Source organism: Bos taurus, chromosome 5 (genome assembly GCF_002263795.3).
Source record: "Bos taurus isolate L1 Dominette 01449 registration number 42190680 breed Hereford chromosome 5, ARS-UCD2.0, whole genome shotgun sequence".
NCBI classification, from domain to species: domain Eukaryota; kingdom Metazoa; phylum Chordata; class Mammalia; order Artiodactyla; family Bovidae; genus Bos; species Bos taurus.
The window spans coordinates 67,632,383-67,658,206 of record NC_037332.1 but is presented as its reverse complement, the minus strand read 5'-3'; the positions used below and the strand labels follow the sequence as shown (position 1 = coordinate 67,658,206).

Here is a 25,824-nt window from a genome sequence, read left to right as displayed (position 1 = left end):
GGTATTCTTACAATTTTGGGTAGGTTTAACAACTTTCAAAATAAAAAGTTGGAGAAAAATCAAAGCCCATAGGCTTATTATACAGTGAGGGATTGTCTTGTGCATGCTGAGTTGTTAAGTCATGTCTGACTCTTTGCAACCCCAGTGATCTGTAGCCCACCAGGTTGCTCTGTCCATGAGATTTCCCAGGGAAGAATACTGGAGTGGGTTGCCCTTTCCTTCTCCAAGGGATCTTCCTGACCCAGGGGTTGAACTCATGTCTCCTTTTTGGCAGGCGGATTCTTTACCACTGTGCCAAACCTTTTAAACTAATTAGATTCTACTTCATCTGAGTCTGTGGGACTCCAGGCCAACTGTTGCTTTTCTATTCTGTTTCTCAGGGAAAATCTCTACAGCAGCTCGCTGGGAGGAGGGGTAGCCACCTCCCCAATGCTGATTGTGTTTCATGGGAAATACTCCACCATCAACCCCCTATGGCACATAAGGCACCTGGGTAAGTATTTTAGAACACCAGGTACATTTTATAGATGCGGTGAGGATCAAGGTGAGGCGAGTGTGATATTATACCAGCTTCCTCAATTCAAATCCTCCAGGTGACCTGAGATCTCACCTGGGACACATTATTTAACCTTCACTGCTCAGATTCTGCAACTGCAGCTGATAAAAAATGACCTGAGAGATGTTTCTAGGAAAAGCGCTTCAGGAAAAGCAACTGGAATCATGCTTAGCATATAGTATGTGCTCAATAAACACGAACTTTTTTTGAGATACAATGTTCACTGGCAGAACTTTTCCACATACCTTTATTGCTCTCTTGCAGTAACCTATAGTGGACAGAACCAAATGAATTAGCATAATAGTTGATGGATTTAGATAGCTGGCAATTTATCTTTTTTTTGGCTGTGCTGGGTGTTTGTTGCAGGGCACGGGCGTTCTCTGGTTGTGGCGTGTGGGCCTCTCATTTGCATGGCTTACCTTGTTGCAGAGCATGAACTCTAGAGCACGGGCTCAGTAATTGCAGTTAGTGGGTTTAGTTATTACCATGAGGCATGTGGGATCGTAGTTTCCTGACCAGGGATCAAACCTGTGACCCTTGCATTGCCAGGCAGATTCTTAACCACTGGACCACAAGGCAAGTTCTGTAATTTATCTTTTAGGAAAAAACTGCTTGCTGACTGTATACTATGTGAGTCCCTCAAGTCTTTTATTCACTCTTCACTACAGGAGCACAGGCTCTGGGGTATGGACTGGAATCCCAACTTTGCTATTATATAAGACCTTAGGCAAGTTACTCAAGCCCTCTGTGCCTTAGTTTCTTCATGTGTAAATGGAAGCTAATGTAACCTTATTAAGTTTTTACAAGGATTAAATTACCTAATGTGTAAACTGCTTAGAACAGAGCCTGACACAGAAGACATTCACATTCTTTCAAATGTATGGCTGCACCCATTTGCCAAACCCACTGGGCCAGACCTGTTTAGAAATTAAGAAAGGTTCTGAAATTTTAAAAGGTAATGTGCATATACTTACATTATGCAATACACTGAAGGGGTTCTAGATGTTGCTGCCAAAAAAGTTATTAAAAAGCCTTTCGCTTTCAAACATTAGGGGATTGATTAGTTTAGAATTGGAGACAATGGATTGTGGGCACACACTGCCAAGCCCTGGGCTAGGCTCTGGGGGTTGATGTGAACATCACTTCTCTCAGAACAGTCCTGCAAGATGGCGTGTCTCCTACTGTCCCTTGTAAAAGGGAGGTCACACAGAACTGTGGAAACTGCATGACTGTCTCCTCTTTATGATGCTGCATAAATAGTTCCTGTCTCCTCACTAGTATCACCCCTGATTTTCCTGAACATCTGTATGCACAGAAGAGTGATAATGGGGACATTGAGGACACTAATATTTCATTTGATTTGCTTTATAATGCTGGGCTCACTGTTAGGTCAAGTGGTGATGAGTGTGGAGAAAATCCCATCAAAGTAGAATAGCTATAAAATATGTGTAGGAACAGTGATGTGGAGCTTAGACTGGGTTAGAGAAGTTAATGATCTTGGAAAAGAGACTCAGAATTACATTTTACAAACTACCTAATTTACTGACAAGCAGGAAGGGACAGAACCTTCTAAGGGAGAGGAGTCATCTTTTCTTATAGAACAGAGCCTGCATCTGTGCTGAAGGTTTTGGAATTGGGGGTGGTCTGCAAAGTAAAGCTACACAGAAATCATTTGAAAAATGATTTCATTTTAGAATGTTTTAGAGCAGTAAGCAGTATTAACATTAATGGCTATTAAGTTTGGGTCTAAACAGTTAAGGCTTAAGGTTTTACAAATTTATGAAACTTAGTGAAAAGCAAAGCTGCAAGTCCCTACAGAGTCCTTCAGTTGTGGGGCTGAGACTTGCTCTTCTGCTTCCTGGAGATGACCCCATGTGAAGTCTCCACTCTCCAAATGAGCATTTCCTGTGTAGATTCTGCTACATGATAATTATTCCAATGATGCTACTATAGCCCGAACACCTAGCTCCTCTTCTGCAACTTCCTACACAACTATGTTTATGAATAACAGAAGAAAGGTTTAGGGTTTTTCCCCCCTTACATCATACGTTAAAGCTATAATATTCTAGCTATTCATCCTCTCTTGCCTCAATGGACTTTTAGTTGTTTGAAAATATCACATTCCCTTTCATAGAAAGAAAATGTAACACAACAGGATATTTTTTAAAAATTTACATTCACAAGATCTTACTATACTTCTGGAAGATACACTCTAAAAATATCCTGCCACAATAACAATATCAGGGTTATGCATAGTCTCTAAGCAGTTACTTATGAAGGGAAAAATATTCAAATAGAGACAGTTGTTTGATAAAAGCAGATCTTATTCTCAGGCACATTTTATAGGATAAAAATGAGACTGCTTAAAAGAAAATGCTGCCATATTAATGACAGAAATGCAGAGAAAGAACTCCTGTGAACTCTGGGCAGGAGGGAAATGATGTAAATTCTTTGGGGGATAATTTGACAATCCCTCATCAAAATTTAAAAGACACAGACCCTTCAATCTAACAATTCCATCTACAAGATTTTATCCTACAGATACATCTGTATAGACATGCATAGAAGGCTGTTTACTGTAGCAATCTTTGTAACAACTTAGCAATCTTTGTAACAACTTTTGCCTGTGAAGGGACACAGCCTAAATGTCCTCAATAAGGAACTCAGTAAATAATCATATCCATTCTATGCAATTATTAAAAATGATTCAGTGACTTCACATGTGCTGCTGTGGAAAGTTTTCCAAGATAGTAATTTTCAAAACGCAAGGTACAGTCCTATGGAAATCTAATAACAATGTATGAGATAGAAAATTTTAAATATATTTGTATAGGATATATACACATAGAAATCTATTAAATTATTAATGACATCATTCAAGATGCTATTTTTTCTGTACTTGATAAAATATTCTCAGAGAAATGTTAATATGTCTCACTATGATGTATTTTTTTCTTTTCCCTTATATTTCTTCTGATTTTTGCTTTATGTATCTTTGTTGTTAGGTGTCTAATGGTTTATGAAGTCTATTTTCTTTGTGAATTGTACCTTTTATCATAAAAATATTCATCTTTGAAAAAAAAGGCAAGGTACAAAAATACACACACAGGTATACAGGTAGAACATTACTGGAAGAATTTCACGAGAAACTCTTTTTTAACAGTTGTTTCTTTGAAAATCAGGGTTGGGGTAAATTCTTCATTGTATACCCATCAATTTATCCCTTTTTTTTTTTTTAACAATGAACTTGTCTTCAATTTTTAATATAAAATTTTACTTTTCTAACGAATCTATTATTGTCCCCTAATCAAGGCTGGAATCCAGATACCAGATATTCAGAGCATTTTCTGCAGGAGGCAAAACTACTCCACTGGAATGGAAGACATAAACCGTGGGACTTCCCGAGTGTCCACAATGACTTATGGGAGAGCTGGTTTGTTCCTGACCCGGCAGGGATATTTAAACTCCACCACCCCAACAGCTGATATAACTTGACATTTAAAATATTTCCTGTACAAATATGTGGAACTGTCCATTTGTAGCCTATTATACCATTGTTCTTTGTGAACAGAACCTGATATAAATGATCCACAAAAACAAAAAACCCTACTGTGTACAAATAGTACCTTGAACCCTATAGGTATTGATTTAGTTCTTTAAATATAAGTGACAATTATAGAAGATTATGTGAGTGAAATATATTATTGCAAAGAAATAAACCCAGCTGCTGCTGCTGCTAAGTCACTTCAGTCGTGTCCGACTCTGTGCGACCCCAGAGATGGCAGCCCACCAGGCTCCCCCCGCCCTGGAACTCTCCAGGCAAGAACACTGGAGTGGGTTGCCATTTCCTTCTCCAATGCAGGAAAGTGAAAAGTGAAAGTGAAGTCGCTCAGTTGTGTCTGACCCTCAGCAACTCCATGGACTGCAGCCTACCAGGCTCCTCCGTCCATGGGATTTTCCAGGCAAGAGTACTGGAGTGGGGTGCCATTGCCTTCTCCGAAACCCAGCTAGGTTTCAGCAATTTGCTTATTAACTCTGAATGAAAATTACAGCCATAAATTTAAAAAATTTCTAAATGTATTTTTTACATGTAGGTATTTTTTTAATGAGTTGCCAATATTGTCTTCTGTAGAACAATATATTCTATTTAAAACAGGAATGTCTAAAAAAATAAAATATTCATAGACTTTTAATGATTTTCATAATCTATTATTCTACATGCTAAATATAATAGCAGGTAAACTGATCTCAGATTAACAAGGGAAAGAAAATCAGAGTCTTGCTACAGAAAACACTGCAACTTAAGGATAATCATTCTCAATATTTTTTATTGTAAAAAACAATCAGACTTTCAAATGAATTTTAAAACTTTTTCAATATTATTTAATGAAAGAGTCTCATATTCTCATGTATAGTGTATATCAACATGTACTATTCGTCTGTCATATTTAATGAAAAACACCATTATTGTATACTTGGAAAAATCCTTAAACCCATTCTCTAGTGAGTGTCCATCATAATTTAAAGAATATTTTCTCCACTCAAAAAACAAACAAACAAAAATCTATGTAAAGATTACAATCATTAAAAACCAAAGCAATACCTAGTTACATGCTTTACATATCCCATGAAAAAATAATTAAATTGTTCCTAATCCCTGATGCAAGGCACGTAAAAGCACCCGCACAAAACATCCATGTAAACAGCAATACAGTACATGATTTAAATAACATGAATGACTTTTACATGGCTTGACCTAAAGGAAAAATAAAATCCATCATGGCTACAGCTAAAAACCATGTTAAAATTCACAAGAATTTGTATCTCTTATTATAAAAAGAACAGGCTATATAATCTTTTAGAAAAAAAAAACTTCATAAATATTTTCATATTGAGAAACAACATGCTCCCTGGGTAAGAATAAAATCAGAATATTCAGATGTGATCAGGAGTAAATGCAAGCGGCATTTCTGAATACCCAGCTTTGATATCCACCAGGCCTAGTAGTCAGGACTATTTGTAGCACCATGGAATATGCATTAGAAAATCACAAAAGTACATTACTTCAAACTAACCTTGACATGAGGTTCACTTAGTCCACAGTAACAAACAGCAATGATGCAGATAATTGTTTTAAAATTACTGGCTTACTTGATTTATCTAGCAAGAAAAATTCTGTATTATTTATTTTAGTACATCTCATGTACATAAAGCACCAGTTTAAATAAGATTATCAAACAACCTCCAGCCTCTTGTTACTCAACCTGGAAGTTCATTTCTCATCATTTCTATGTTACATGCTAAAAGTCAAGGAGGATAAAATTAGAATGGTGGTAGATACTGAGAGAGAAGTTCAGTCTCCTTCCTATCAAATGTTATGTCTCTCAAGTAAAACACAGATGAAGTAGTGAAGTTTAAAAGGTTTTCTGCATTCTCTGGAACTTACCATCTCAGCAGAATAGTTTCTTCCTACAAGAGGATCAGCAGATGGGGGTGAGAGGACCAAAGGCGGGGCTCACGCCCTGGCAGGTAAGGCTGGGTTAACCTTGCTGCTGCAAGGCCACACTCTGTATTTCTACTGCAAACAACCTCACAAATGCTCACCACTGGTAAAGCAAGGAGGCCTGAGTGTGAACACAACTCAGGAAGCCCATTAAACACTGTGAAAAACTACCAGATGAGACTCCACCAAGGGTTAACCTCACAGATGAAAATCAGCACACTTGCCTCTTGACCAGCAGGAATCTTATTAGCAGCATGCCCTTCTTAGGCATGAAAAGGGAGAATGGTGCATCTAAGTTTACGCACAGTTCATAGTCAAGTGTCAAGATGCAGACTCTGGCATTTTTAAATTACAGGTTAAAAGTGACTCCCAAAAGAAAATTAATTTCTTCATAAATGAAATACAGTTTTATAAAAAAGCTGGAATGATGGTTAATTCAAATATAAAAACTCATATACAGAAAAACCCCTTTTCCTTCCAAACTACTTAGGTCCGTACAGTTGACTCCACTGTACCTTGATCACAACACCCGAATAAAATACGAATAAAATGCTTCAGCTAGCAAACCGAGGGCCACTTGACAACTGCATTAAAACTGCAGCATTTAAGCAGGGCTGAAAAACACCATCCTTAAACGTGGTTTCCTTCTTGTTCTTGCGTCCCACAGTGATTACTAAATGAAGGGATCTGGTCTGTAAACGACTGGGTCATCCACTGTCCATTCGGAATGTCACTGAAAGTTGATTCTCCATTGTCAGCAGCTGGGATGGGGGTGTGGGAGGGAGGAGAAGAACATTACTCTATTTAAAAGCTTTAAGTGATATAATTAGGAGATTTTAACAGTCTATTATAGGAGAGATGCTACTAAAATAGCTAAGCAAGCTTCTTGAATACAACTTAAATTTCTATTCTAAGATACAGGACTGATAAATTCTTGTTATTCAAGGAGGGAAATGCACCAAGGAGGACTTCGAGTCCGTAACTTCAAGTAAATGAGCTGTAAAAGCCTGTGTAGTTGAACATCAAATAACCATCGAATTTTCACTCTAAATCACTAAATAGACTTATTAAAGATTTTTTTTTTGATGTGGACCATTTTTAAAGTCTTTATTAAATTTGTTACAATATTGCTTCTATTTTGGTTTCCTAGCTGCAAGGCATGTGGGATCTTAGCTCCCCAACCAGGGCTCGAACTCAGGCCCTCTGTACTGTAAGGGGATATCCTAACCACGGGACTACCAGGGAAGTCCCCCAGTCACTAAATAGATTTTTGTATTTCTATTCCCATTCTTCAGTAATTAACTCTCTCTTAAAACAAACAAACAAAAAACCCTCTTTCCCTGAATCCTGGCAAAACCAAGTCTTTGAAAGGAACAAACAAGGGGGAGGGGACATACCCAGCCCATTTGAAGAGAATCCGCAAGGTTCACCAAGGCAGGGGTTTTCATTGTAAGCACCACCATACGCTGCTTCATAACCCGGGTCGTATTTTTCTTCCTTCACAGCCATCTTCTTTGCATCCTCTGTGAGGAGGGTAAGAGGGATTTAAAACTGACTTTATGTAACAATTTTGAAGATAGCCTTATTCAGCAATTATCAAGAATAAATCTTTTTCTTGAATTTCACATCCACGGAAACAACTTTCACATTAAACTCTTTTTAACATTAACAAAATAAACTCCTAAGAACTGTAAAAGCCTATGAGGTTTAATTTTAGGTGACCTACACTCCTGCTTGGCTTCTCAGCATGTGTAGGAACACTCATATTAGACTGGAAGCCCTTGATAAAAGGAGATTTTATAAGTGACTAACACTTGTTATCAGAACACTCTGGCTGCCAATAAATCATTTTCTTTTCTACTGCTTTTAAACTCACAACATACTTTCTATAAGGTAGATATACATGACGCGAACAACAGGACTGATTAACGGTAACGCACCTTGGGCGAGCTGTAGGTCAAATGTATATTGCACTTCTTGAACGTCTGTGTTTCGTTCAATGCCTTTCAACTGGTCTCTTAAGTCCTTCAGCTTAATGTAGTAATGTACTTTGTCCTGGGCGCGAGGAAACTGCGCACATCTTGCACTGGATGATGGCATCACATAGCAGAGCTAGAATCATAACATTTTACAGTTACAGAAATCTTATAATGCTACTGAATCCACTCATATTGAGATTAGCTGCTAAGTCACTTCAGTCGTGTCCGACTCTGTGCGACCCCAGAGACAGCAGCCCACCAGACTCCCCCGTCCCTGGGATTCTCCAGGCAAGAACACTGGGGTGGGTTGCCATTTGCTTCTCCAATGCATGAAAGTGAACAGTGAAAGTGAAGTCGCTCAGTCGTGTCCGACCCTCAGCGACCCCATGGACTGCAGCCTTCCAGGCTCCTCCATCCATGGGATCTTCCAGGCAAGAGTACTGGAGTGGGGTGCCATCGCCTTCTCTGTATTGAGATTAGAAACCTTCTTTTTCTTTGGATCAATAACTTGATACTTACCACATATCAATATATGCAAAATCAGTAACAGCAGTTGTGTTTGAGTTCAAATTTCTAATATTTACTTATTACAAAGTCAATAAATCAAAACCAATGAGTCTTTTCCCCCTCAGTGTTTGTACAAAAGGGCATATAATTATACAATGAAAAGTCTTTCCTCCTAATTATGTTTCTATCCACCTAGTTCTTCCCAAAGGCAATCTACACTGCTAGTTCCAGAGATAGTCCATTAATTTAGAATCAAATTAAAAAAAGAAAAAAACACACAAATGGTAACATGCTGTACTCCCTGTCCTGCACCCTGCTTTTTCACTCAACAATGTCTCTCAGAGGTAACTCTGTATCAGGTCTCTACATCAGAATAAGTTCCCTTTTTTATAGCTGTGTAGTAGTTTCATAATTTATTTAACCAGCATCTACCTATGGGCATTTAGGCTGTTTCCAATCTTTTAATATTATCAACTGTAGTGAAAAACCTTCTACATATTTAAATTTGAATATATGTGACTGTAACTGTTGGATAAATTTCTAGAAATGGAATAGCCAGAAAGCAGGATATTTATCATTTTGGATGATGGTGACAAATTGTCCTTCATAGAGTATATCAAAATATATATCTTATATATAAAAGAGTGAGACTGCTCAACCATGGACTTTCCGGTTGCAATTTTTTGTACTTTTTAAATTGGCCTCTATACCATGTATTATAGAAAAAAACCCCAAACCATTATTGACTTATTTTGTTTTGCTTATGCAGTATTTAGAAAAGCCTGATTCAGAGGTACAAATGCTACCAGGTTTTTGTAATAGCACATTTTTCCCATCTCAAGACAGCCTTCAATTAAAGTGATCCAGAAACTTGAAAAAGCAGATGTTTTTCAAAGCTGGATCACTAACATCATCAATACCTATGAATATTTCATGATAAAGAGTAAATTTTATAAGACAAATGCACTCATAGATCATTCATTGTAGGAGCCAAAGCTACCTATCTCGATATGATTCCAATTCACTTATTATTGCACTACTGTGATCACACGTCCCAAGAGATATACCAAGGCTCCTCTGGCATTTCAGGGACAATAATGCTCTTTCTACAGGAAGGAGTGAATCATCTCTGAAATTTTACCCAAGGAGACAAGGGTACGCCTTTATTTAAAGAGTGATCAGTGCTACAACCTACTTTATCAATTACACATTTACTAGTTAAAAACAGAAGAAATTACAAACGAAGTTAAAATATATACTGGCGGCAGAAACTGTATTCCGAGGTCTCCACAGAAACTTGTTGGCACATTGGCTTATCATTTAAAAAATCATCTACAGCACAGAAGTCTGTGTGTGTGTATTTTTATTTCAGAAGTTGTAAACAAAACTTAAAACTATATTTAAGAAGCAAAATTTGAACCAAATGTCTGCAGAAAGTCCACAGAAATTTATATAGAGTTTTAAAACCAATGTGTTATTGTATGATGCCCTTATGTATAAGGACAACAGCACCAAATGCCAGTCAGGTTGGCAGGATGCCTGTCTGCGACTGGACTGTTCTGTTTTTATGGCTCTAATGTGAGACTGGGCCAAGATACACCAACAAAGGGTGATAAGCAGCTTCACTGATCAGGACTGTGTCTATATTTACATGTTTGTTTCACAACTGAATAAGGGCTAACCTACTGGCATTTGGCAAGAACATCCTGTTAAATGTATTTTGAATGCAGCATGTGAGCAACCTCCTCTCAATATTTTGGCCAAATAATGTAACTAATGTAATGTTATAAAGGCATTTATCTGACAAATGTTTCTTTTTCTAATGTAACTGTAAAAGTATCTGAATTAATCTGCAACTATTAGTTCAAGTTACTATGCAGATATTATTCCACAAAATACAGTGCTTTTTTTTTTTAATGGCAAAAATTACAATTGGACAGAACAAATAAAAAGGGAAAACCAGCTAGAAAAATTTGTATTTATCTGATTTACAAATGCAGTTTTAAGGACTTACAGTTTCTGTATCTGGGATCTTATGGGGTTGAAGTCCAAACTCTAAGTTCTTAACCTTTACGCCAAAAACTTCCTTACTAAAAATTTCGTAAATACCTAAAATGAAATACAAATATATTTACATTGCCCATAATGTTAATCAAAGAAAAAAGATAAAATTTAAAAGTAAATCTTACATTTTCCATTAAACACTGCTATTCGTGGCTGATATTTCTGTAATTTCTGCACTAGAATACGTCCTCCTTCACGAAATTCTTTACTAAAATTGAATTAAAAAGTAGTCAAAATATAAATATGGCAGTATTTATAATGTGCTAAATTCAGACAGCTTTCAATAAAAGAGCAAATCATAAAACTGCTATCCTCAGCTTGAACTAGTTAGATACCTAGCATGCTCCTGGAGTGTGTACAGCACAAGTATGGCCAAGGTACCAACCTATCAAACCGAATGTTCCATAATCACCTGGAAAGATCCTTGCTGCCTGGTGTTGTCCTTTCCACCATATTGGTAAATCCAATACCATATTTCCCTGGTAGAGTGTGATCATCCATGTGACTCAGTTGGACCTCACTCAGCCCTGACATAAATAGGCACTTCCCTGTGAACAAGAGAGTTTAATTTAGAAAAAGTTCAGTTTATTTCTGTAAGTCAAAGGTTTTTCTGCCTCATGAATTATGTGGGTCTATTCTCGAAATTAAAAAAAAAGAAAAAAGATTTAGTATATTTAAAAAATTATAACACAGGTCAAATACCATACCAAGCAGTTTTATGTGCTGGGTACTATGCTAAGTCCTTCATATGGATTATTTCATTTAATCATCATAGCTATCTTATGAGATATCACTATTATTTATCTCTTTTTAATAGGGGGTCGAAGGAAACGCTTGTTGAGTATACAGCCAGGCAGCGTAGTAAACTCTGAAATTGTTTAGCTTTTTAACAACTGGAAGTACACCACCTGCCCCTGGAAAACCCCAAACAGATAAAATATACACCAGTGACTCAGGGCTTCAGACATACTGACAGAGGAGAAAATAAAAAGTGAAATATCTCTAGAAATTTTTTTTTGCAAATAATGGAGACAACATGTTATTAGTTCTAAAAATATATTACTATCATTTGTCCTAAAAGTGTTTTTCTTTTCTTTTTTCTTGGCTGCACTGCATACATGTAGGATCTTAGTTCCCTGACCATGGACTGAACCTATGGCCCCTGCAGTGTAAGTGCTGAGTCACTGGACTGCCAGGGAAGTTCCCTGTCCTAGAAGTTTTTAAATGCTGCACTAAGATAATCAGCTAGTGTTTCCTGATAATCTGTTGCACTCCTGATTGTCTGTTCAGATCAGATCAGATCAGTCGCTCAGTCGTGTCCGACTCTTTGCGACCCCATAAATCGCATAAGATGATTTATATATAAGATAATACAACAGGAGTTATACTTGGTTTTAAAGCTCACTCTAAAAGTATGAGGGTCTTAAATATTAATTTCTGCCTGATGGAAATTATCCATAGAGAATGTCTACAATCAGAGCATTTCTTAACTACTACAACTTGATGGCCAATGTATTTCATTTCTCCTAATTAATAAGATGAGTAGAACTCTGGAAAGGTATTAAGTTTTGTGTCTGCATTGGCATGATTACTGTTAATATTCTGTAGATAACAACCAAGAAAAGAAAAAATTGTTTTAAAAAAAGATAGTAAAACTCACTGAAAACAAACAAAAGAGAAAGTATTCCTTTCCATATCCCTCCACTCTTATAAACCAAAATGTTAAGTGTCAGAGGATTTCACACCTTTCATTTTTTTGTACACACACATTGAAAAGATATATGTATACTTACTCAACCAGTTTCTTTTTAAAAACATATTTTGGTTTAAAAAAAACAAACAGACAAACCCAAACTATTAACAAGGACATCTAGTTTAAAAGTAAAATAGTAAAAGAAGGTTAAGCACTTACAGAAATGGTTTCCAGGCCCAGGGTAGTGATGCCCTTTGTAAGCAGCCATCAGTCCTGGATTTATGCCAATCTACAAAACAAAATGTTTATATATTTTAGTCTTGAAAAGTAGGCTTATGTCTTAGGGCTTCTGTGGAGGAGTGGTGAATTGATTAAAATAAAAATTTAATCCAGCATCATAAGCTTTATCATCTACTCTTGACCTGAACAAAGCATTCCATTTTGAGGAAAGAGATTTCCTTTATATTAAAGTTTTGCCTTTTTTTTTTTCCTTTGTGGCTGCGTTGTGTGGCTTGGGGAATGTTCCCTGACCAGAGACTAACCCTGGGCCCTGATAGTGAAGGCCTGGAATCCTAACCACGAGACCAGTGGGGAACTCCTTGCTGTTGCTTTCAAAAATCAGTTTGAGTCCCTTATATCCCCAGCACCCTCACTCCCAACTGTCCTGGAACAATCAATCAACCAGAGCTCATGTCCAGCTTAAGTCTGTTTCTCAGTTCCCGAAAAGCAGCTGACTCTACATCACCTACATAGTTGTCTACATGCTGATGTTTCCTACAGTTACTGACAAAAATCAAAGTTCAGAATCAGTGTTATCATTCATGGAGAAACCACAGTGTCATGCAACCTAAGTGATTCATGTGGATCATTTTGTGTAATTGCCAGAGGACCCACTCCATCCTATCATCACACCTGCTTCATCAACGAGCAAATTAAGTGTTCAGGAAGGCTAAAGCTTGTCCATGGTCATACACCCACATAGCAACATCTGAAACCAGACAGCCTTGCCCTAGAGCCCACCATCTTAAACACCCCATATGATACAACCTGAAGAAGGTGACACCATTTACCACCATAAGGATTCTCAGAAACGGTTCTTTTCAGCAAAATGCTCTTTGCAAGGATATGGTTAAGTCACATTAATCCACCAATGCTACTTATAAACCCAAAGGAGGACAAAATCCTTACAATTACAATGTCCAGATTGAAGGTCAAAATGTCTGGTAGAGTCTTGGTCAGAAGTTCAGCTTCTGAAACACCATTGAAACGGTCCACTTTTCTTTTCACTTTAAATGTGTCTGTAATTTTTTCTTGCTTTTCTTTTGACTTTGTGGACTTGCCAGATTTTTTGGCCTCAGCAGGTTCTGGGGGCTCCACTGGTGTTTTTGGTTCTGTTGTTCTGGGTTTTCTTTTCCTTCCTTTTGGAGGAGTCTCTGAAACACAATGATTTCCAGGATATAGCTGCAGAAAACCTTAACTTACAAACTTTATGCAGCTTTCCCAGAAAAGTCACCCTTTTCTAATATCCTCAGCTTTCTCTTCTATTTCATGACATCACTCTCCTCTCTAACGTCTCCCCCTTCCGTCACCGGAGAACTGGGTCTCTGTGGTCCCAACCCCACCTTCCTTCCTCTGCTGGCAGTTCTTGGGATGAGAGATCCTTAACAATCACAGATTGATTTTCCATACACTCTTACCTGGCATCATGGCTTCTCCAGGGACACAAAGTAGCTACATACCATTTATAAGAATTCTAAATGTAAATATGTAAATAAATAAATGAACAAATAGAAAAACAGGGAGGAAAGGAAACATTTTAACTCAGTTTCCCCATAATTTCCAGCAGAAGAAAACTTCAAATGGTTTGCAGGCTTCTTTCCCCTGAACTGAGTGTATACTCTGTTCTTCACACAGTTGAGGAGGTGAATTGAGAGATGCCAGGGATGAACTCTCTGGGCTGGCAGTGTTTGTCTAAAGGTAAGACTAGGACTCTGATCTCAGGACCTTAAACAGTTTGTCAACCCTGGCCCTGCTGACATCTTAGGTGGAATAATTTAGCAACAGGGGCCTCTACTCACTAGATGCCAGCAGCATCCTGCCAGTCATGATGACCAAGTGTCTCCAGACAATGCCATAAGCCCCTCAGGGGAAAATTACCCGTGGATAAGAACCAGTGACATAAAATTATCCAACAAGAAGCCTTGCCATTTTACTCACAACTCCCCTAATACGGCTCTTCATCTCTCAGGCCCCCACCCTATTCCACTATTATTTGGCGTTTTCTCATCTGAGCCTTCCATCCATCCTCTTTTCTGTTCACATTGCTTCAGCCACTGCCTGTGCCAAGGGATCCACCTCCATCAGCTTGTAGCTGTCCTAGTGCTTCCTGCCCAGAAAAACAGAGGAGGTGGAGGCAGGGGGACCTTCAACGCAGCGGACTTACACGTGCTCTGCAACCATAAACGGAAACTCAGCACTCTCCTCACACCACACTGATGCACGGGGGAAATCATTACCCTCTCCCCACCATCCACTGCTTAATCTGTCCTTCTCTTCCAACTCTCTGTCTTGGTGAATGGTACCTCCTTCTTCCAACTGCCTGGGAGTGACTTCTAGACTCCTCTATCTTCCTCATCCCCCTGCATGAAATCCATTAACATTGCCATACCTCCAAGTTCTGCCCTGCTCTCTACCATCTTATTTTATTTACATTTTTAGATATATATTTTACATCTCTCTGTTACAGTCTATTCTCTAGAATATTCAAATGTCAGTCTATTTATTAAGTCACTCTCTGTTTCCATTCTGTCTATAGCTTCCTATTGCCTTCAGAATAGAACACACATTCTTTAGGTTAAACAAGCCTTGCTTGCCCCTATCTAGACTCTTCTCTCACTACTTCTTTGCTCCACTCCAGTCTCCAATGACAGAGAATTAGGTTTTTCAACCATGTCATGCTTCCTCACGTCTATAGTTTGATGCATGCCACTCCCTCAGCCTGGAACTTTCCTCCTCCCATTCTTCCTGTACTGCTCCCTCACCCTTGAACTTCAGAGCTCCATGAAGCTGCCTCTGAGCCTCAGTCCGAGTTAGGTGCCAGCCCCACAGCATCCTGTATTCCTCTTCACCACTTGGTGTGCTGAGGAGTTTCACATTCACTTTTATTTTCTCCTATGAGATGATTTGAGGGCAGAAGCGATGTTCTTTTATCCCCCCAAACCTATCAGAGTGCCTGAAACCTAGTAAGTACTTAAAATGTAGATTAAATTTTTTAACACAAAAACAGAGTTAAAATTCATCATTAAACCCTTTCTTAAATAAGTTGGCTGATGCCATGGCAATTTTCCAAACTATCCTGGCGAAAACTACCTCGTGTGGGTTCCTGAGCAGGTGCTGGGGCAGGAACTTCGGCTGGCATTTCTTGTGCGTTTATAACTGCCATGTCAGGAGCTTCAGTCATCATTTGTTGGAATGGAAATGTATAAAAAGCTTGAGCTTGCTGAAGAGAATAGCTGAAAGAACAATTAAGGATAAGACAGGAAGACAAAATTACCCAAATGTAAGTTTAAATGATCTGCTCTTAAAAACCCCCAGGATTCAATCATTTCTAACCAGATTATAGAATTTATTTAGAGTTGACAACAGGAGCAAAGAGAGGTGGAAGATCTATCCCCCTATATACGTTTACCCAGTCTTCACCTGGTGCCTACCAACCAACTGTAATGAACTCTTACACACTGATGTGTCATCAGTAAAACTTACCAGGCCTGTTAGGCAAGCCTATACTTTCCCTGAAATGAGATCATGGGAATTTTCCGGCAGAGCTGAAAGGCCACGAACCCATACAGAGTTGAAATATCCACAAAAATAATTTGTATTCCTACCTTCAGTATCTAATTCTCTTGTCACAGAAATCCTCTGCAATGTAACCTTTTTATGTTCAGCTTTATTGAGATATACTTGATACGTTGCAACATTGTTTAGGTTTAACGTGTACAACAGTGCTGACCTGACACACATATACTACAAAATGATCACCACCAAAGCCTTAGCCAACACTTCCACCAGGGCACCTAATTACCATTTCTTTTTTGTGGTGAGAACGTTTCAAATCTGCTCTCTCAGCAGCTTTCAAGTGCATCCCTCAGGATCATTGGCTAGAATCACCACGCTGTACATTCTAGATCCCCAGAACCTGTCAATATTATAACTTGAGCTTTGTGCCCTTTGACCACCATCTCCCCATCCTACCCCCCCATCTGTTTTTTAATGGTCGCTGGATTTTTTGCCATTAAATGAGGGTTAGAAATATATCTTTCTATAAATATCTGTGAATTTATGGGAAAGACCACTCTAAACTTCTCTTCTGAACACAATTTAAATGCTGTTTAAAGTGTTTTGTTCAGTGTAAGGAACACAGGCCTTCACAATACTGCCAAAAAGTATTTCTGGGGGCTATAAATTACTACTGCAAGCTGTTGCTATCAGCACAGAGCTAGGGAAGAAAACACACGTTTTATGAAACTCGAGTGACAGCTGATGCCAAAATATGCCATTAAACATGCAGAAGGAAGAAAAGCACTAGGAAATAAAATGAGTAACGACGTTTACCATTTGCAGAGAAAAGCCATGTTTTCTCTGACAAGCTACTCTACTTAATGGCTTTCTCTTCCTGTAATGTGTGGAGAAAGAAAACAGGGTGCTCAGAAAGCAGAGGTTAAAAAGGCGAACTTAAAAAAAAAAGGCAAACTAGTACATTGTAAACGGGTGAGCTTCACAACATGTAAATCATATCTTAATAAAATGCTTTTTGTTTTTTTAAAAAGGCAAACCAAAACATTTCCAGAAGGAACTTAAATGGCCCATGCAGACACAGGGTCACAGAATGTTGGCGGAGTAGCCAGGCTAGAGCACTGGATACTGAAAGAAAGACTGGGGCCCAAACTCAAGGGACAAACCACTGGAGAAGCATTTTAGCTTCAAGCTATCTCTAAGGGGTAAGATGGTAAAGAAAAGGTGAAGAATTAGTGAGAACGATATTAAACTATCTTAAAAGAGTTTTATTTCCTTAAATATAGTTTTCGATTTATACAAAAAATAAAGACAATACGGTGATTTAGTACACTACAGAACATCAACATGAGAATACTATGCAGTTACAAAAATTAAGTTTATTAATATTTAAAAGCACAGAGAATGTTTAATATAAAGTGGAAAAGAATACAAAACGGCATTGTGAGCCAAGGCTGCATGTAGAGAAAGCATGTAGGAAAGGACTAGAAATTAAGATGTAAAATTAAAAAGAAGCGAAGGGCTTAAACCTTGCCTGGCACGAAGTCAAATGTCCTTTTTGTTCACACTTTTCTTTAGTAACACTCACAGCACTTTTGGATGAACCAGTTGTTCCATGTTAAAGACTCAGATATTCTAACAAGGAGCTAGATATAGCTGAGTTAGTCGAGCGATCTCGTGTGGCTGCCCTCTGGAAATTCTAGTAAGATATAACGTGATTTTTGATTGTGGCCAGTAACAGGGTCCTGAGACGCCAAGAGCCCCATTCAGCTTGAATATATAAAAGAACACTCCTGTGGTCATGGTGAGTGGGTGGCCAAAAGCGTGTGGGAAGGTCTGTTCTTAGCTTGTCACAGCGTCATCAGGACGGCGTCTTACTCTCCCCCATGTTTACTGTTACGGCTCTGAGTTTCACCCATCTGTCCCATTTTGAGTACTTCACAAAAATCCACTACTAAAACATATAACAGAGAAGGCAATGGCAATCCACTCCAGTACTCTTGCCTGGAAAATCCCATGGACGGAGGAGCCTGGTAGGCGGCAGTCCATGGGGTCGCTAAGAGTCGGACACGACTGAGCGACTTCACTTTCACTTTTCAATTTCATGCATTGGAGAAGGAAATGGCAACCCACTCCAGTGTTCTTGCCTGGAGAATCCCAGGGACAGCGGGGCCTGGTGGGCTGCCATCTATGGGGTTGCACGGAGTCGGACATGACTGAAGCGACTTAGCAGCAGCAGCAGCAGCAGCAGCAAAATATATAAATCAGGGAAACAACGTTCACATTACAAAAGGGTTGTGAACTTAAAAAATGTCCAAAATGTGGCTCCGTTAGCATACTATCAGATCATTAAATTCTGAGGTTCAAAAACTGAAAATCGAAGTTTTAGATGTCAACTGGCTGACAAAAAAGTAAAAAAATTAGAGAAAATGCGGTCTTATTTTAGAGATGTGTATCAATTTAGAAAAAAAAATTCAGAAACTTGTCTATAATATAGATGTGTCCCTCAATTGTTCTAAAATTATCCCTGGCACTTTATCATAAGATGAATTAGAAAGGAAATAGAGAAGACTATGGATAATAGAATGTGTAAGTTCTGAGGAAATAGACTCTTTCTGAGCATTTGATTTAGCTTGATCATCTTCACAGCTTCCTAACAATAGCTGGAACAAAAGGAAAGAGGGTGGCCTACAACATTCTTACTACTTGGCAGAAGACGGCATTCCACATGTACGAAAACCTTCATGAACTGCAATTCTGGATAATTTCATTCCTATTATCTGATAAAGGTTAAGTTTGGAAGCAGCATGAACCTATTTCAAACTTAATGTGGATATAATTCCTAAATACATTTGCTGTGTATATAAACATAGGATAACTGCCCCTTCGTATCAGAATTCTGCAGTGTTTATAACAATACTTTTCTCTGTGTGAGAGACAGCAGAAGAGGCGCAGTTAGTTAAGCCATTCACCCTCTCAGGACCTCCCTTCCCTCCCCATGAAAATGAGGGGGAGATTTCTGTGATTTCCACATATAAGGAGAAAGTGCAGGAAATAGGACCAAATCTGTCCAGACTCAGAAGAGGCCCTGAAACATTGTAATTTTCTGTAATTCCCTGATATCCAACTCAAGAGCATGACAAATGATTTTACTTCCCTGTTGACTTTTGTCCCCTTATCATCTATGTCTGTCCTCAGGATGATGGTTTTGCACCTCTCCCCTTTGCCTGCAGTTAACCCTCTACTCTCTCCTAGCCTCCACAGAACACCCTCTTCACTTGAACAGTGCTCAAAGGACTGGTTTTCTACCACTGTCTGAAATTTGATGAACTGTGCATTTTTGAACTGTCTTTCTCAAAATACACACAAACACACATACAAACACACACAGTCGATTAAGTAAGGAGTCCAGTTAATTTGGATTTTGCTGTATTTCAAAAACTTAACACTTGGAGGTTTCTCTAAGATGAGTAACTTCTTTAATCCTCAGTCATTTTCCACTGTTCTAAAGATGTAAGTTGAAGATGTAAGTTCAATGGGAAGGGAGGTGGGAGGGGGGTTCAGGATGGGGAATACGTGTATACCCGTGGCAGATTTATGTTGATGTATGGCAAAACCAACACAATATTGTAAAGTAATTAACCTCTAATCAAAATAAGTTTATATTTTAAAAAAATAATAAAAGTCATTAAATTGAACATTTAAAGCTGGTTAAAATAATAAAATTTATTTTTAATGTATAATGAAATTTAAAAAAAAGATGTAAGTTGCTTTTTCCCTAAATATATTTGTCTTAGTCCCTTCAGGTTGCTATACAAAACACCACAGATTGAGTGGCTTATAAACAACAAATATCTGTGTCTCACAGTTCTGGGGGTTGGAAAGTTCAAGTTCAAAGTGCTGGCAGACTCAGTGTCTGGAGAGTACCTGCTTTCTGGCTCATTTTAGGTTGCCTTCTTGCTGTGTCCTCACATGGCAGAAGGGGTGAGGGGTCTCTCTGGGACCTCTTTCACTACTCCCGTTTAGGTGGGCTTGGGCCTCATGGCCTCATCACCTCCAAAAGACCCCATCTCCCAATGTTCACACTGGGGCTTAGAGGTTTCAACGTAAGAATTCTGGATAGACACAAACAACACAGCAACATTTTATTACCTTCATTTAAACAAGCATATAAACACTGAACACTTACAAAATATCAATGTTGAATAAACTAACTGCTCAACCAAAAGGGACTATTACATAAATTATGATGAAATACTATCCTAGCTATCTAAAAGACTACAAAGCTGAGAGCCAAAGAATTGATGCTTTTGAACTGTGGTGTTGGAGAAGACTCTTGAGAGTCCCTTGGACTGCAAGGAGATCCAACCAGTCCATCCTAAAGGAAATCAGCCCAGAATATTCACTGGAAGGACTGATGCTGAAGCTGAAAATCCAATACTTTGGCCACCTGATGCAAAGAACTGACTCCCTGGAAAAGACCCTGATGCTGAGAAAGATTGACGGGGGGAGGAGAAGGGGACGACAGAGGATGAGATGGTTGGATGGCATCACTGACTCAATGAGTTTGAGTAAACTCTGGGACTTGGTGATGGACAGGGAAGCCTGGTGCGCTGCAGCCCATGGGGTTGCAAAGAGTCAGACATGACTGAGCGACTGAACTGAACTAAAACATCTAAAGTCTACATTCAATATTGCTAAGTGGGAATGTGTGCATTCACCATGCATTACGGGGTGCTTGCTGTGCAGAGTCTATTTAGATACTGTGGACTTAAAAACAGAACAAGCCAGAACCCCCAATTTATTGAACTCTTCTGCATACAGCATAATTTCAAGTTTCCTCACTATATGATCATTTTTCTGGAGCTTAAGATAAAATAAAAATGCTCCATAGCCTCATTGACCTGAAACTGGGCAGAGTGATCAAATTCTTCATTCTGGAGACACATAACAAAATCCATTACATTAGCTTTCCTGGCACGCACATTATACTGTTGATTCGTACTGAGTTTATCATCAGTGAAAACTGCCCTTCACTGCTGCTCCCTCATCTCACACTAAAAGATGCTTCACATTCTAGTCAGTTGGGACTAACCTGGATTCTGACTCAGTCTATCAATTCCAGAAACCCCTCCCAGAGTTGGGTCACTCAAATATTTTATCAGCATGCCATTACCACCTCAAAGCTGTTAAACTGTGAAAAGCTGGGGTAGGAGGACTACATGGCACATCAGTATAGACCTCTCTTCCGTCTGCCTTTGATTCTCGGTAGTAAAGCAGTTTTGATTTCACCCCATATGACCACTATTGCCAACATGTGCTGGATCATCGAAAAAGCAAGAGAGTTCCAGAAAAACATCTATTTATGCTTTATTGACTATGCCAAAGCCTTTGACTGTGTGGATCACAATAAACTGTAGAAAATTTTGAAAGAGACAGGCATATCAGACCACCTGACCTGCCTCTTGAGAAACCTGTATGCAGGTCAGGAAGCAACAGTTGGAACTGGACATGGAACAACAGACTGGTTCCAAATAGGAAAAGGAGTACGTCAAGGCTGTATATTGTCACCCTGCTTATTTAACTTCTATGCAGAGTACATCATGAGAAACGCTGGGCTGGAAGAAGCACAAGTTGGAGTCAAGATTGCCGGGAGAAATATCAATAACCTCAGATATGCAGATGACACCACCCTTATGGCAGAAAGGGAAGAGGAACTAAAAAGCCTCTTGATGAAAGTGAAAGAGGAGAGTGAAAGAGTTGGCTTAAAGCTCAACATTCAGAAAATGAAGATCATGGCATCTGGTCCCATCACTTCATGGGAAATAGATGGGGAAACAGTGGAAACAGTGGCTGACTTTATTTTTTGGGGCTCCAAAATCACTGCAGATTGTGATTGCAGCCATGAAATTAAAAGATGCTAACTCCTTGGAAGGAAAGTTATGACCAACCTAGACAGCATATTAAAAAGCAGAGAGACATTACTTTGTCAACAAAGGTCCATCTAGTCAAGGCTATGGTTTTTCCAATAGTCATGTATGGATGTGAGAGTTGGACTATAAAGAAAGCTGAGCACCGAAGAATTGATGCTTTTGAACTGTGGTGTTGGAGAAGACTCTTGAGAGTCCCTTGGACTGCAAGGAGATCCAACCAGTTCATCCTAAAGGAGATCAGTCCTGGGTGTTCATTGGAAGGACTGATGTTGAAGCTGAAACTCCAATATTTTGGCCACCTGATGCGAAGAGCTGACTCATCTGAAAAGATCCTGATGCTGGGAAAGGTGGAGGGCAGGAGGAGAAGATGACAGAGAATGAGATGGTTGGATGGCATCACCGACTCAATGGACATGGGTTTGGGTGAACTCTGGGAGTTGGTAATGGACAGGGAGGCCTGGTATGCTGCGGTTCATGGGGTCGCAAAGGGTTGGACACGACTGAGTGACTGAACTGAACTGAATATGACCACCACCATCCCATCCTCATCTTCCCACAAGAGGCAGTGGAATTAGACTTTGAAGTTACACTGCCTGGATTCAAACTTCAGGTCTGCCACTAACTAACCCTGTAGGCAGGTTCCTTAATCTTTTCACATTCTCGCTTCCACATCTGTAAAATAGGAAGAAAAGCACCTAATTTATTGATTTTGAGGATTAAATTAGTTAACACATATAGAACACTTAAAACAGAGACTGGTAGGGAATTCCCTGGTGGTCCAGTGGTTTGAACTCAGCTTCAACTGCCGATGGCAAAGGCTGGGGAACTAAGATCCCATAAGCCATGTGACCCAAAACAAAAAAGCAAACAAAATCCCCAAACAGTGCCTGGTATATAATACATTTGTCATAACAAAAACGGAGGAAACAGGAGATGATGAAATATTTTAGGTACTCCTGTCATCTCCTTCTGATGCTATCTAACCTAGTATCATTATCAAAAGGGGAAAGAACCTAGCTGGGTAGGTCTTGCTTTATTCAACTCACATTTTTGCCTAATGATCCGTATCCTTTTAAATATGCTCAATAACCACTGAGAAATAAAAATTTTACTAAGGTTCAAAGTCAATAAATTCCATGGTAGAGTCTACTTTTGGAAAATAAAAGGGACCCATGTGTTTATGTTTGGGCTTAAGGCCCCTCCGCTGTTTTCTGCAGATTCTTAAAGAATGTTGTAATCTTGTCTCTCACTTGAAATACAACTGATTTGGGCCAGGAAACATGATTTCTGCTAGAGCAGCTGAAACTTCTCTTAAATGCCCTCATTGATCTTGAGGTTTACATCTCTCTTACAGACATCCATTTGCCATTTTCCATCTACATTCAATTTTCTTAACATGAAAAGAAAAATCAAAATCAGAACTAAGTGCTTATGTTTTCTGTCATCTAATAACATGTCAGTGAACTAGGAAGAAAACCCAAACCTCTACACTAATGAAGAGTCTTAGTCTCTTTAGCATTTCTAGAAAGTTCCAATCTCATTTGAAGGTTAATCGTTACTGTCTGTATTCTCAGTGGTCTGTTTCACACCTTTCCAGTTATTGATTCAGCATCCTACTTCCCATCTCTGGTAAATCTCTTTTTCATGCTTGAGCTCATTAGAAACATACACGGGTCCTCTTCTTCCTTTTCTTCTCTCTTGTTAGTACTTTTTAAGACTCTTGAACTCTCTTCTCATTCTTAAAAAAAAAGGGTCTACATCTGTAAGATGTAGTTTTTTGAAATTAATTTCTTCCAAAATAAAAAGGAAATTAACTATACCAAACATTCCATGATGAGCACAAAGTCAAGGATGACAAAGCACTACTTTCTCAGGATTACCAGGGGCCTGAGTCATTTCAGAATCCCCAACAAAATACTCCTTAGAGTATTAACACAGAGTTACCCATACTTCCCAAAGTGAAAATATTGTCAGAATAAAAAATGGTCTATAACCCAATGGATTCAGTTAAGACCAAATAGAAGTCAGACAGTTTTGAGTTAAACATTGTACCAGAGAAACCTATTACTTTGCTGTAAGACACTCCCCGTGTGCATTCTAGAACCTACACAATGGCCAACTGGACTCTGCCATTTTTTTTAAGGTACTTGAGCATACAGATTTTGGTGTCTCCGAATGGCCTGGAACAAATCTATGGATATAAGAGAGATGACTGCAATCTATTTGATGGTAGGCGTTTACCCAGGTTTCAATTCTGATCTGAATGAAGATTATAAAGACAGAAGAGATTTCCACAAGTTTTATTTGTAAAGTTCTTTAGGGAAAGAAATGGAGTTCTTTATTTCAGGATTTGATTCATGTCAGGATGAAGTCTGCACTTTATCTCCTTCCCTAAACTCTAAGACAATCTCTGTTGGTTACTAAAGCACTTCCCTTCCACCTAACTCTGACTCACAGCATGTCAGAACCAGATTCCACAGACGCCCTATTTTACAGACATCAACAGGCCCAGAGAACTTCAGTGTCTTCCCCAAGTTTAGAGCCCCAAATCAGGATAATTCTTAATGAGGTCTAACAGTATTGTATTCTGATGTAAACTTTTTTTTCCTTTATACTTAGTTTTTCATTTGGCTTTCCATCAGAGGTTCCAATTTCGAAATCTCTGCTTTTGCAAAAGTCCCTACGCACCTCACACTCCCCAAAGGGCACATGACAAGTAAATACTTAAGATCGTCCCCAAGACCACTAGAACACAATTTTAGACAACTTATTGGAACTGTTATTCCTAGTTTAAGAATTCAAGAGCTCTAGAATGGCAACGTTATCCACCTCGTGCCCCTTAGGTACACCGTTGAGGAAGAAAGCCACAGTAAACCTACAACTCTGAGATGAAAACTCCTAGAGTGATAAATAAAGTCTAGAGACTTCCCTGTAGCACAAACGGTAAAGAACCTGCCTGCCATGTCCTGGGTTGGGAAGTTCCTCTGGAGAAGGGAATGGCAATCGCAAAGAGTCGGACACGACTGAGCGACACACACACACACACACACACACACACACACACACACACACACACGTGACACTTCATCCTTACAGACACACACACACACACACACACACACACACGTGACACTTCATCCTTACAGACACACACACACACACACACACACACACACACACACACGTGACACTTCATCCTTACAGCTGTGCATGATAATGGAGGGTGAAGGAAATGTAGCGGAGAAAGGTATCCGGGAAGAAACATTAATTGGAGACTGCAGGTTGCTTACGACCGCATTTTAATGTCAGCTAGGTGTCTGGAAGGACTTAGGTAAAAAGTGGCCTAAGCAGGCCGTCAGTGCGCATGCGCGGCCCGGACCTTGCTACAGGGACCACGCGGCCTTAAGGAACCCCGGCGTGCGTGCGCGTGTGTGCGCGTGTGTGCGCGCGCGCGCCCGCGGCCTGCCCCGCGGCGAGGGGCGCGGGGGGAGGGGCGGTGTTCCGCCCCGGCCTTACCTGCCCGCGTTCACTGTTTCCATTCCCTGCTGCCGCTCGCGCGCGCAGCTACTCAGGCCCGCAACCCAGCGACTCTGTAGTACCGCGGCGCACGAATGGCGGTACGGTAGTAACCAGACACTCGGACTCGATTGCTGGCAGAACTCGGACAGTGGCTGGTGCATAGGCTCCTCCCCCAAGCTTCCAATTCCCCCTCCCCCACTAGGCCAGCCCCACCCTCAGCGCTGCCCTTCCGTCTGCTCAGAGCCAAATCCCACGCCCTGTGGTTATCACATGATGCC

The 25,824-nt window shown here is 39.5% G+C and overlaps 2 protein-coding genes across 3 annotated transcripts in view; one reads left to right on the top strand and one right to left on the bottom strand.

The window, feature by feature from the left end:
- Positions 1-4,300, top strand: part of GLT8D2 (glycosyltransferase 8 domain containing 2) — a 42,002-nt gene extending 37,702 nt beyond the window's left edge. The window contains exons 9-10 of the mRNA NM_001046266.1: positions 381-493; positions 3,869-4,300. Coding sequence (NP_001039731.1) covers positions 381-493; positions 3,869-4,041 — 286 coding nt within the window. The 3' untranslated portion in view covers positions 4,042-4,300. The remainder of the gene's footprint in view (positions 1-380; positions 494-3,868) is intronic.
- A 564-nt stretch (positions 4,301-4,864) lies between these two features.
- On the bottom strand, positions 4,865-25,715 carry TDG (thymine DNA glycosylase). Of its 2 annotated transcripts, XM_024991735.2 has the most exons (11): positions 25,544-25,715; positions 20,022-20,209; positions 15,672-15,814; positions 13,491-13,735; positions 12,522-12,591; positions 11,022-11,157; positions 10,735-10,817; positions 10,560-10,654; positions 8,000-8,171; positions 7,457-7,582; positions 4,865-6,820 (listed from the first exon to the last, which is right to left on the bottom strand). In XM_024991735.2, exons 3-11 carry the CDS (start codon positions 15,763-15,765, stop codon positions 6,690-6,692), a joined length of 1,152 nt encoding a protein of 383 aa, XP_024847503.1. In that variant the 5' UTR covers positions 15,766-15,814; positions 20,022-20,209; positions 25,544-25,715; the 3' UTR covers positions 4,865-6,689. The 2 variants fall into 2 exon arrangements, with proteins under 2 accessions (XP_024847503.1, NP_001077165.1); NM_001083696.2 differs by lacking the exon at positions 20,022-20,209 and having other exon boundaries at positions 4,868-6,820; positions 25,544-25,703.
- Positions 25,716-25,824: the final 109 nt, after the last annotated feature.

Bases quoted from the DNA above. Each gene is read 5' to 3' on its own strand.
- TDG (NM_001083696.2), bottom strand. From the start codon at position 25,566: ATGGAAACAGTGAACGCGGGCAG. The intron at 15,815-25,543 runs GTAAGGCCGGGG...TTGTTCTTTCAG, and splicing joins GAAACAGTGAACGCGGGCAG to CTATTCTCTTCAGCAAGCTC. The intron at 7,583-7,999 runs GTGCGTTACCGT...CCCTCCTCACAG, and splicing joins TGACCTACAGCTCGCCCAAG to AGGATGCAAAGAAGATGGCT.